At 43.8% G+C, this 12901-nt stretch overlaps 1 protein-coding gene across 4 annotated transcripts; it reads left to right on the top strand.

Moving 5' to 3' along the window:
- Window positions 1-495: 495 nt before the first annotated feature.
- On the top strand, window positions 496-11995 carry USP1 (ubiquitin specific peptidase 1). 4 transcript variants are annotated; one of them, XM_085067445.1, is made up of 9 exons: window positions 496-654; window positions 857-1022; window positions 2270-2393; window positions 2725-2832; window positions 3327-3487; window positions 4058-4770; window positions 5908-6078; window positions 7160-7361; window positions 10358-11995. In XM_085067445.1, exons 2-9 carry the CDS (start codon window positions 862-864, stop codon window positions 11079-11081), a joined length of 2364 nt encoding a protein of 787 aa, XP_084923571.1. In that variant the 5' UTR covers window positions 496-654; window positions 857-861; the 3' UTR covers window positions 11082-11995. The 4 variants fall into 4 exon arrangements, with proteins under 4 accessions (XP_084923571.1, XP_084923570.1, XP_084923574.1 ...); XM_085067444.1 differs by having other exon boundaries at window positions 497-654; window positions 829-1022; XM_085067448.1 differs by lacking the exon at window positions 857-1022 and having other exon boundaries at window positions 535-654.
- The last annotated feature ends 906 nt before the right edge of the window (window positions 11996-12901 follow it).

Below are 12901 nucleotides of genomic sequence, written 5' to 3'. Positions count from 1 at the left end.
GCTGGTAAGGCCTTTGGCCGGGATGGGCTGGGAATTGCGGCTGGAATGCCGCGTGTGGAGGGGAAAAGCGCGGGAAGCGCCGCGGAGCTGCTCTGAGCACTGCGGCCGAGCCCTGAGGGGAGCGGGGCGGGGGGCGGAGCCGCCGCCTCTCATTGGTTGAGCAGAAATGGGGGCGTGACCACAGCGGGACCGATCCACCTCCCGCCGGCGGGGGGGCGAAGGGTTCTCCCCGCTCAATGGTACAGCCCGAACCCGAGCCCTTTGGCCGGGCCGTTACCAGCGCCCGCGCGCGCTGAGGCAGGACCCACGGCGGGCTGCCCTCCGCGCTGCCTGATGCGGCGGTGGCCTCGCGGGACAGCTGACGGCCTCGCGCCGGCGCCCAGCCGCCGTCGATATCGCCGCCGGCTCCCGGCAGACTCCCCGCTGTCTCTCGGCGCGGTTTTTCACCGCCGGCGTCCCTCGGCGGCGCGCTCGGTTTTCCGGCGTTCGCGCGGGTCGGCCGGCGGCGGGGCGGAGAGGTCGCGGCGCGAGGCGGGGCGCGTGCGGGGCGGGGGGGTCCTCGTCGGCGCGCGGAAAAAAACGCGCCAAGTTCGCTGACGGTGTTCCCGCGGTCTCCATGGCAACGGCGAGCGGGAGCGGGGCCGGGATGTAGCGGTGAGTGAGGGGGAGCGGCCGCACCGCGGCCTCGGGCCCCGCCGGCCGCGGGGAACATGCGGGGGGCGCGGGGGGGCGGCCCGAGCCCGGGGCGGGGGGCGGCGGGTCCGCGCTCGGCCCCCTCGGGGAGTAAATGGCGCCTGGTGTGCGCGTGTGTGTGTGTGTGCGCGCCAGGTGTGAGCGCCCCGGCCGCGCCCCGCAGGAACCATGCCCGGCGTCCTGCCCGGCGACAGCGCCAGGGCCAGCCCCTCCAAGAAGAACAGGCTGTCGCTGAAGCTCTTTCAGAAGAAGGAGGCGAAGCGAGCGCTGGATTTCACCGAGGCGCAGGAAAATGAGCAGAAGGGCGCGGAGTTCCGAGGCGCCGAGATGTGAGTGCCGCGCGGGAGAAGTTTCTGTGGCGATGTTGTGTCTGTCTCGTGCTGCTCCATCCCGCACTCCTTTCGCTTTCGTGTTCTTGCAGAGATAGCGTGCCGCGACACGCGCTCAATTCAATTAACGTGCGCTGGAAGTCAATTAACGTGAGCTTAACGTTGGGTTAACCGTCCAGGCGACTTAACCGAACAAACGAATTGTAGTCATTAGAACCGATTTCTGTTTTAAGGAAGCGACTTTGCCTCGCTGGGGATGCTCGGTTGGCACAAACTTTGGGATCCCGTGATGAAGTTACTTTTTCAGAACTAATTAATCAATATAACCAGTTTTTAATAACTCTTCTGAGGGAGTAACTTCTGAGATCCCACTGGGCATCTTTAGTTGGCACAAACTTTGGGATCACTTGAAAAAGTTGCTTTGTTTCAAGTTATTATAAGTCGTTATCGTGTCACCGAACTATTTATGTTATTACTTATGTTAAAATTTAATTTTCTGCAAGGTGAGCTTTAATGAAGAGATGCTAGATTGGAAAAGTTGTTTGTGCTGCAAGGGAAGAGATTGATTGTGGGGTTGGCTGTCATTCATTGGTGCTTTTCAGGCCCTGAGCAAATCTATCGACTCATTTCATTGCTGATGAGGGGATTTAAGGGGGAAAAAGAAAATTGTGGTCCATTCAAAATCGTTAAGACTTTAAAATTCGATTCTGTTATGTCAGTACAGTGTATTTATCACTTCTATCAGTGATTAATAATAATGATAATGAGTGTTTAGTGTGTCAGGTTCATTGTTTTTTTAAATTTTTTTTGTTTTTTTTTTTTTGTTTTATGCTTTTGCTTTGCATCCACAAATGAAGTGATGTGACTGGAGCAGGGGACAGTGGTAGAAAATCTGTTCTAGGCACATTTTTCTGCCTTAGGAATGAACAAAGAACGTAGAAAAGTATTTAAATGTGAAATTTTTGATCCCTTAAATCATTCTCCTGGTATTTTGTGTGTTGGAACTTAAAGTAGATTTGCCTCCTGCTTGGAAACCTGTGTGGTTTTGGGTGGGTTGCTGAGGAGTTGGAGGTGAGGAGTCTGTGCTTGAGTGCCCAGAGTGAATCCCCACACCCTCAGACACACTTTGACACGATTTTGATCTGCATTTCTCAGTGCTGAATGCTGCAGGGTGGCTCTGAGGTGGGCAGGGATGAAGGAGTGGTTTTGCAGAGCTTTCTCTCTTACCCTGTTCCTCTGTTCCACAGTGACCAGGTGGTTCCTGCAGCACAGCCTCCCTCCCTTGTGGGCTGTGAGAAAAAAGACAACATGTTGCCTTTTGTTGGCTTGAACAACCTGGGCAACACTTGCTACCTGAACAGTGTCCTGCAGGTGAGGCAACACCCAGGGGGGCTGAAAAAGGGAGATTTTGGTTGAGCACAAGTGGGTGAAATCAGGTTATTCTGGGTGCAGTATAAAGGGCATCTAATTACAGGGAGGAAAAAAGATGCTGCTGCAGGAAATGTGTGCACTGTGGTTGTCCTGATTGGGTAATTCTTCAGTTTCCATACTCAGGGCTCCTCCCTGCTGTGAAAAATCCTGGATCTTTGTGTGCTGTGCACAGCCTGGGGAGGTAGAGAGCTGTGTGGATTATAAATGTGCATTTATGTGTGGAATAAGTTCTTACTTGAGTTATTCTCCTGTTTTCAACTGTCGCTTTCAGGTATTATATTTTTGTCCTGGTTTTAAAACTGGAGTAAAACATTTATATAACATAATTTCAAAGAAGAGAGAATCTCTAAAGGATGAAGGAGAGCAAAAGGCAGAAAAGGTAACAAATCTCTACATGTTCTTTACTTGTAGCTTTGCAAGTGAGGCTGCCCTGAATGCAGTGAAAATTTAACTGATTTCTGTTCTCAGGAAGTTTTTTAGCATTGTTTTTACCGTGTTACTTGAGGTAAAAATGCATTTGAATTGTTTTGAACTTTAGCACAAGTTTTAAAGTATAACACTGGAAATTTGAGGAAGATACCTGACCATGCTTCTGGCATTAAGATAATTATGATACAGTGCTTGGAGTGGATGGAAATTTGAGTTTGGGCAAGGATGGTTTGAGATTTTAAAATAATGGCTAATTGGGCCTTTTATGTTTGTTTTCTACTTGAAAAAAACTGAAATGCTGTCTGAAACCCACCTGCTTCTCATAGCTGACAAAAAATTCAGTCAAATATAGAAAACCAAGGGAAGACAGGAGAGCAAAAAGGTTAACTTGTGACAGATGAAACTGCTGCAAGTGTTTATATTATTTTTACATTGTTATTGCAGGGAAGTTGTAAAGAAGATCCCCTAGCAAGTTACGAACTCATCTGCAGTTTGCACTCCTTGATCCTGTCAGTTGAGCAGCTTCAAGCCAGTTTTCTCCTAAACCCAGAAAAATACACGGATGAATTGGCCACTCAGCCCCGGAGGCTGCTGAACACCCTCAGGTACAAATCCCCTGAAATGCTGACAGAATTTTGTCCTGACGTTTCCAGGTCGTTACACTGCACACCTTTAGAGGCTGGTGGAAGGTAGATGGCCTTAAATTGGGGTGGCCTTATTGGAAGTAAGATTTTTGTGCTTATTTCTATGATGTTGGAAATTTGAAAATAAATTTGAATTTTGTAAGACTATAATGGAGAAGCGGGTTTAAAACAGCGCTTGGCCTTAGATACAGAAGTGTTATTGAATTAGAGAGTGGCTTGGGCTGGAAGGGACCTTAAAGTTCATCCAGTTCCACTCCCTGCCATGGGCAGGACACCTTCCACTGTCCCAGGTTGCTCCAAGCCCTGTCCAGCCTGGCCTTGGACATTTCCAGGGATGGAAGGATCCTCTTGGAGCTGAGAAACTCCAACACTACTGAGTGTGTTTAAATCCTTCTGGCTGAACCTTCACATCTCTGTGACAGAGAGGACTCCTCTCTAAGCCTGGAGAGCATCATCCATGACTTCTAAATCCCTAATTTCAATCTCAAAGGATAACAAACCCTGATTGCTCTGCTCCTTTCCTTTGCACAGAGAGCTGAACCCCATGTACGAAGGATACCTCCAGCACGATGCCCAGGAAGTGCTGCAGTGTATCCTGGGAAACATCCAGGAAACCTGCCAGCTGCTGAAGAAGGAAGAGCTGAACAAACTGCCTGTGGAAGAGCCTGCAGCTAAACCAGAGGAAAAACCCAACCAAAACTCAGAGAGCAACGGCTCTGCCAGCCCTGCTGAGGAGGAGGATCCTTCCCTGGGTAGCCACGGCGGAGATGCGGCTGAGGAGAAGCTGCTCAGGGGAAACGGGAAAAGGAAAAGCGACGCCGAGGGCGGCAACGCCAAGAAAAAATCCAAAGTATCAAAAGAGCAAATTGCAGCAGAAGAAAATCAAAGACAAACCAGGTCCAAGAGGAAAGCCACGGGAGAAAAGTTGGAAAGCCAAACGGATGCCATTGCCAAGTGTTCGGGGGAGAGCGAGAGCGCGAAGCCCACGCAGAAAAAATCGCGGCTTAGGTTAAACTGGTTAAAATCTTCCTGCAAACAGCCCAGTATTCTGTCCAAATTTTATAGTCTAGGAAAGTTAACTACAAACTTGGGATCCAAAGACCCAGGGAAAGAATATGACTGTGAGCTTGAAGAATCAGCTGTCAAGTGTGAAAATGGTGACAGTAAAGAAGAATATCGCGAACCGGCGTCTCCTGTGGAAAGCCATCATGGAAAAGGAACTGAAAAAGAACCAAAAAAGGAAGGTTGGTGCACAAGTGGATGGGCTTAAAATTAGTAGGATTAAGAAAGTACAATGCGTGGGAAGTCAGCCTTCAGACTGCACAGCCTGCAGAGCTCTAAACACAAAATTAGATTTTTCAGGAATTGAAGACGATTTTTAGGAAAGGGAATTTATTTTTATATGTGTTTGTAATTCTTTCTTTTAGAATTTGACCTGTTTGGCTTAGATCTCGAGGCATTTCTCTAAGATCTGTACTCATTGTACAATATGTATAAAAAAAGGCAAAATATTACTAGGTTTGTATTACCACTACTTTTTGTCATCCACAGAAAGAGCAAGTGGATCCAAGATATATAAAGGGATATTTCTGTCAGGAGCAAACAGATCAAACCCCACTGGCTATGGCCTTAAAAACAATATCCTCTTTTTTCCCTCCCACTTCCTTAGTCTTCCCATATTCCCAGCCTTCCCAAGAACTAGGAAGGAGTAATTAATTCCTAACCTCCCAAGAACTAGGATGTATTAAATATCTAATCTATTTAGATCTAATAGATACCTATTAGAAATGCTAATTGGCTGGCTGGTCTGGATTTTGTTTATGTCAATGAAACAAGAGACCTGCTGAGGGAAGGGCTTCAGTTTGAATCAGTACTTACTAATTTGGAACTTTCCACCCACCAATTTTTATAAAAAAATTGAAGGAATGAAGACTCATTTGAGTTCTGTATTTCTTCTGCAGATTTGACCAAAACTGGTTAATAAATTTAGAAAGGAGGAGACAACTAAGAATAAATAGAAACCAGGCAAACCCACAGTGTGATGCTCCTTGAGGAGGCCAGTGGTCCATGCTAAGGACTCAGTGCATTGCTGAGAAACAAGTAACTACAGAATGTGACACTGTCACACTTCAAGTATAAAACAAGAGCCAATCTTGGAACAGAAATTAAAGTTTGAGGGCCAAGAGACAGAGGGTCCTTATTTACTCATAGATAGAAGATACTGTGAGAACTACACATGATTTGTTCTGCTTTTTAATTCCTATCTGAGATCCCTAAAAGGCCATGGCTGTAACAGTGATTTTCCAAGGATAAGCAGGTTCTGAAGTGTCTCTGGAATAAATCCCTTTGCTCAGGGATGATGTGCCATGTCCTTTCTCCAGGTACAGAGCTGGCTGTCTTCGAGCTGGTGGAGAAACTCTTCCAGGGCCAGTTAGTGCTGAGAACAAGGTGCTTGGAGTGCGAGTGTTTCACGGAAAGGAGGGAAGATTTTCAGGACATCAGCGTCCCAGTGCAAGAAGATGAACTTTCTAAAACTGAGGAGAGTTCTGAAAGTAAGTAATTACCCCCAGAAGGGTTGTGAGGTGTGTTCTGCCTCAGCCAGCCCTAGGGAGGGACAATGCTGTAATTATGAAGAAATATGGCTACTGTTTGTGGTGGCTAAAATTAGAAGCTGTTATCTCCTGCCCCGATTAACTTTAGACTTTGGAAACACAGTGCTGATAACGTTGACAGATCCAGATAATATTCAAATTCTTCCAGATCTTAACACACAGCAAGGACTACCTACAATCCTTCACTTACATACCTGTTTCCCTACTTATGAGTAGATATTTTCTTTGAATTTGGTTTTCTCTTTCTTCCTCGATAAGAAATATTTACATTTGCTCTTAAATAAAAGAAACAAGAATCCAACTTTTTTCTTAAGCATTCTAAAAAAAAGTATTAGTATTTTACATTGTTGTTACCTGAATAACATTTGTATTATGTTTGTAAATATTAGTCCTGTAGTCTCTTTCACAAATTTCATTGATCTCCGTGTAGTTCTTGGCTGTTTTCAAAAGTAAGCGTGGCAAAAACACATTTTGAAATTCAAAATTTTAAGGGAATTAATTTAGTTGCCATTGACTTAATTTGGAGCAGCTTTTCCTGCTTTTACTCCCCATTTTGCTGAAGGATTCAGAGGAAAAATGTGTGGGGTGATGTTCATATGTGAAGTGCTGCCGACAGTGGGTGATCCTGTCAGCAGTGTGAGGGTGGCAGGGGAGGCAAAATGCAAGAAGTGCAAGGGAACTTTCTGGTTATTTCAGGGTTTTGCCTTAATAAGTGAAATTCTGGACTCACACAAGCTCTCAATTTTCAGACATGGTAACAAAGATTGTGAGATCTGAAAGAAGCTTAGGAAAAATTCTAATTTTGAGTAATAATATCCTTTAAGTGACGCTTTCATCCCTTCCTGAAATGCTCCAAAGCTTGAAATACATCACACATTTCACACATACTGAGTGTTCTCTGCAGTGTTGTGGGTTTGCAGTGGTCTGGAGTTGACATATTTTGTCTTGTTGCTCTTCTGGCGGGATGCACTGGCAATGTAAATATTGGCAGATCTGTGAATGCGGCAATTCTCTTTTCCAGTTTCTCCAGAGCCAAAAACAGAAATGAAGACTCTGAAATGGGCAATTTCCCAGTTTGCCTCAGTGGAGAGGATTGTGGGAGAGGACAAGTATTTCTGTGAGAACTGCCACCACTACACGGAAGCAGAACGCAGCCTTTTGTTCGATAAAATGCCCGAAGTGATCACAATTCACTTGAAGTGCTTTGCTGCCAGTGGCTTGGAGTGAGTATGCATTGCCTGACTTAAAAAACAGGGTCCTGGAGCAAGGGAAATCTTACCTCAAGAGCTGGAAATGCTTTGTAATTTTTCCAAGATATTGGAATTCACTTAAATGGCTGGGATGCAGCCTCAAATTCCATGAAGGCTTTGTGTTCTTACAGGTAGTGGCAGAAATTACCTCCAGAAAATTGGACTTTTAGGAGACTCCTTAACAAAAATGTTTTAGCTGACACCAGCCTGATATGCTGGTGTCTCTTAAAACTTAATTTGCTTTAAATATCACCTGTCCCTGTGAGTTCAGAGGCAGCTTTAAGTGTTTTACAAGAACAAGTAATGACAACAAATCTGCATTTCATGGTCTGAGCTTGTCTCTGTCTGAATGTGAGTACTAAAAAAAATGAATGTGAGTGGGGGAAAAAAAAATCAGGAGATACACACTTTAAAGAGCCAACACTCATTACCCCAAAATTTACCAATTCCTTAAAAAATACTTTGGTTTCTACCTGAACGTGAATACTAAAATTCGTGGGGGACAAAAATCAGGAGAAAAACATTTTAAAGAGTTGATACACTGAAAAATGGATCAATTACTTTAAAAATACAATATCAGCATCATTGATATTCAACTACTGAGCAATCAGTTTGATGTTATAATCGTAGCAGCAATCCTTATGTTTTGAAAGAAGTTGTGAGAATGTTCTTTATCCTCTTTTTCATACTTAAAAATTTAGGGATTTTCTTTGGGATGTGAGGAAGCAAAGACAAATCCATCCCTACAGTACTGCACAGGAATATCCAGGTTTCTGACAAAGTAGAAAGTAAATTCCCTCTGTCTCTGCAATGTCTTTCCATACAACTCCAGGATCATAACATACAAAATTGTCTTTTCATTGATCTCCACAATATTTCTCTACTACTAGCTTTAAATTCTCCTACTTTAAACTCTTCTAACTCTTCTTTAAATTCTTCTGCTAGCCTTAAATTTTTTAAGACAAGAATTTCAGACAACTTTTAGCTCCCACAAAAATTTGGAAATCTGCTCAGTTGTGCTCTAGAGAGTTCTCTGGTGACTGAGTTGTAAATAAATGAGAAATGAAGAGTAATGTAAATATTTGCAGTTAATAGGGATTTTATTCATCTTTTCTAGATGCTGCTTTGCAAAGTGTTTTGTTTGAAAATAAAGCAGCCAGTGTGAAAAACTCCTTGCCTGGGGAGGAGTAATTCTCTTTGGCAAGTGTGTGTGTGTGGGGAAAAATGCCAGGCCATGTGTGAGCAGGCTGTCGAGCTATTTAGAAGGAATTTGTAACTGGTAACATGTAATTAAGTGTTTCCACTCTAGAAATTTAACAATTTGTGAGAAAATCAGCTTTTTGTCATGTGAAATTCAGTACACTGGGTAAAAATGTCTCTAATTTATGGTCTCCAAAGATGTGGCTGCAGAAATGAGGTTTGCTATGTTTGAAGTGCATCAGTCAGAGCAGGCAGAGTACTTGGCATGCAATTTTTCTGTCTTCAGATTATCATTAAGAAGAACAAAAAGCTAATAGGAAAAGATTTCCTCTCTTATTTCCTCCTCTCCAAATCTTTCTGATGCTGGATGTCATTGAGAAGAAAGGTAGAGCTTGTTTTTTTCCTGTTTTCTGTGAATATGATTGTCCCAGTGTGCTTGAGTGGAACTGGATTTCTAATCCAGAGCATCAGCTACTAATTTTGTGTTTCTTGACTCTCTTCTGAATATCTCTATTTCTGGCTGCTAACAATAGAGATTTTCAGAAGATATAAGTTCTGTTCTTTCTGATTCTATGCTTTTCTGTGTCCCTTTTGGTGGAGTTCAATGTGTACTGTAAGAGAGGTCTGAAGTGAGGTTTCACTGGAGCCACTGAGGATCTGCCTGTGTGTGTCAATGTTTTTATTTCTGTGTCTCAAGGTTTATGGCTCTGAACAGGAGTGAAGCAGAATCAAAATTAAATCCAGGAAAACATTAATCTGTTAGTGCAGCTATGCCATAGCTACACTGCCTTGGATTAAAGTTATTTTTTCCTAGGATAAGAGCAGTGAGCTCTTTGGAACCTCAGTTTTACAGGGCTTCTCTGTATTCTGTATTTTTCCCTGCAACACCCTCACAGTTGAGTAAGACTGAGTCATCCCTGGAATTTATTAGGCCATCACAACCTTTTGTTAAATAAAGGGGTTAATTAATTTGGGCTGATGCAATGTGTAAGTCATCAAGATCAGAATCACTCCAGGAGGCTGATGCACAATAATGAAATCCCAACACTGACTTTCTTTTCAAACTCTGTAGAAAATCCTTGTAATGAAAGGACTTTTTCTCCTGGTAAATTTGTGTGCTATGAACAAAATACTGAATATTTATGGAATCCTAGAGGCTTTTCCAAAGTAAATCAGTTAGAGAATTGTTTGAAAAAATGGAATTCCATAGGACAGTGAAGAATCCCAGGTGAGCACCCACTCCTACAGTGCACTGAGGGGAGCTGAGGAAAATTAGTCACATTCTCTGAGTGACATTAAAGCTACTTGAAAGTAAAATAAGTAATCCTTTATTTAGTAAATGACTCTTTCAGGCGGAGGAAGAAAAAAACCCCAACCCTGTTTGGTTCAGCCTTGGCTGGTGAAGAGCTTTTTGGTTTGTTTTTCAACATGATGGTAAAAGAGAAAAGGGGATGTTTGTGCAGAGAGAGAAGCAGGAATCCTAACAATCAGCTGAACTTTTATCATCACTATTTAAAAAATTACCTTTAGCTGATACTTTAGAAAAAGGGAATCTCTTAAATAGTTAACACTTAAGAATTTCTGGGCTGTAAGTAAGATTTAAAACTACCTTTCCTGCCCAGGGGTGCCTGGGATGCTGCTGCTGATCCAGGGGATCAGGGAGCAATTCCCACCAGTTTGAGGAGAAGGATGTGGATCCACCTCCAGTGGTTTTTGTGAGCTGCTGTGGCACAGTGTAAGCTGTGTGTAACCCGTGTGTCCCTCGGCAGGTTTGACTGCTACGGGGGTCTCTCCAAGATCAACACGCCGCTGCTGACCCCTCTGCGGCTGTCCCTGGAGGAGTGGAGCACGCGGCCCACCAACGACACCTACGGCCTCTTTGCCGTGGTCATGCACAGCGGCATCACCATCAGCAGCGGCCACTACACCGCCTCGGTGAAGATCACAGACCTGCAGAGCCTGGAGCTGGACAGGGGCAACTTCCTCCCCGAGCCGGGCTACGCCGCGCTCAAGCCGGAGCCGCTCAGCGAGGAGGAGGCGCGGGCCGTGGCCGAGGACTACGATGATGGAGAGGTCTCCTTCAGGCTCAACGGCTCCGTGCCGCCGGGGAAGGTCCTCAGCAAGAAGAATGTGGAGGCTGTTGGACTTCTCGGGGGGCAGAAGAGCAAGGCTGACTGTGATCTGTACGCCAGCAAACAGCCCAACCCTGAGAAGATCCTCAGCGTGGCTCCCGAGCCGCGGAGCTCCGAGCCCAGCGGGAGCGCGGAGCAGCAGGCGGAGCAGGGGGACGCCCCGGGGCTGGCGGCCAACGGACTGGAAAACAAAGCTCTCTACGTGCTCCAGAGCCTCAAGGAGTACGAGGGCAAGTGGCTGCTCTTCGATGATTCCGAAGTGAAGGTCACAGAGGAAAAGGACTTTCTGAATTCTCTTTCTCCAACATCGTCATCGACATCGACTCCTTACCTACTGTTTTATAAGAAAATTGTAGAGTGATACTGTACTTGGACTGTAAATATTCAGGATTTGCATACACCTCTCGGTCCGATTTGCATCCAAACTACCTGGAAGAAACGGCTGTTTGTTTTTTGAAGCTACTGATTCTTCATGTTTCTGGTCTTTTTTTTCCTCGGTGTAAAGTGGCTCAACTTGAATTAACAAAACATGACATAGGACTTGACTCACACCATAACTTTTTTGCTGGAGAATAGTGCTATGACCTTTTAGAAATACCAGTTTGTATAGATCCTAAACGATGCCTACAGCACCCAGTAGTGGTTTTAATGCAGCTGTAGGTCTCAGACATGCCTATTGTATTATTAGTTTTTATTTTTTTTCCTTTTTTTTCCCCCTTTTTTTTTTTCGTTTTTTAAAATAAAAGTTATTTGTATTCATGCCCTGGAGTAAATGTATATTAACTAGCAAATTTCATCAGAAGTTGTGTATTTTTGTAACTTGGGAAGTAACACCTCATATTTAGTCTTTGGGTAATTGACGTGGTTTATTCTCCTGCTCCAATTCTTTCCTGCTCCTTGCAGCACAAGGAGAAAAGGATCTTGGAACCTTGTGCAGTGCATTGGAGAGAACTGAACTTCATGGAAGTGTTTGGTCTAACTTGCATCTTGGTGCATAGGTGTTAACAGGCAAAGTGTAAATAGGTGTGATTAATACTTCAAAACAGGGCCAGAGTGTAGTGTAATTAAAATAATTTTGTACTTTGAAGAGTGAAGCCCTCTAATCTGCATATCTGTTTTTGGGGGGGTTGGGAACTTAGTGGTGACCTTCTAACACTTAATTTGTACCTGGAGCTCACTGAAACATGGGGAAAAAGGAGAGAATTTGGCTTTGATGCTTTGTTAAGAATGTATATACGAAATAAAAAAAGTTATGATACGCATCTGAGACAACCAGATCAGCCTGTTGTGTTTGGAGAGGGGAAAGCAGAAGGGGAAAGGGGTTTGGGAGCAGTTCCAAAACGGTTGGGAAATTATCTTAAAGAAACTGAAGATTTAAGGTGCTTTCAAAATAACATTCTGTGGGTTTAGCTGCTTCTTGTACAGCATCTCTGAACTTGAAGGCATTTTTTGACTACAGCTGTGAAGACCAGGAGAAACATTGCAAAACCAAAAACATTCGTCCTAAATACTAAGAGATGAAAATCCCAAACTGTCAGACAATTGAAAGTGCCTCCTATAAACTGATAATTAAAATCTTAATCAATATGACACAAAACAGGAATTGTTCACGTCTGTCACAGGATGGATGGAATGACAAGAAGTGTTGCTGCAGGCTGTGAGAATGCCCTGCGTCCATCTAACCTTTTTCCACTACAAACTAATTTATTTACAAGAAAAGCCCTAAAAACCTCTGCCTAGTTAATTCTGCAATACTTAGTTTTTGCTCTCTTTTATTATAATGTTGTATGAACACTGAGGTAAGTCACGAAAAATATCTTTTAGTGTATTTTCCATGTCAGGTTTGACCTCTGATGGTTGTACAGGCCTTGATTTCGCAGCATAAAAAATCTGGAATGACAAAATACACTTTTGTCCCTTTTCCAAAGCATTGCACCATAATAATAAATAATTTCAGAGTCCAAACCAAGAAATAGCTACATTACAAAAACATCAGTAATCTTACCTTGCAAGGGCAGCCCAATCCCATTAGAGAATGCAATTTTTTTAGGGTTTGCTGAATTTCAGCCTGCAAATGAAAGTTTATTTTTCCACACCTGCCGCAAGACTTTTATCTTTTTCACTCAACTGCAGGGTCAGGAATGTTCCAAGGAAACAAAACACCATCATAGTCACCAAAAT

This window comes from Lichenostomus cassidix, chromosome 8 (assembly GCF_008360975.1).
Source record: "Lichenostomus cassidix isolate B80296 chromosome 8, HeHo_3.0, whole genome shotgun sequence".
NCBI classification, from domain to species: domain Eukaryota; kingdom Metazoa; phylum Chordata; class Aves; order Passeriformes; family Meliphagidae; genus Lichenostomus; species Lichenostomus cassidix.
This window is presented reverse-complemented; position numbering and strand designations above follow the sequence as displayed.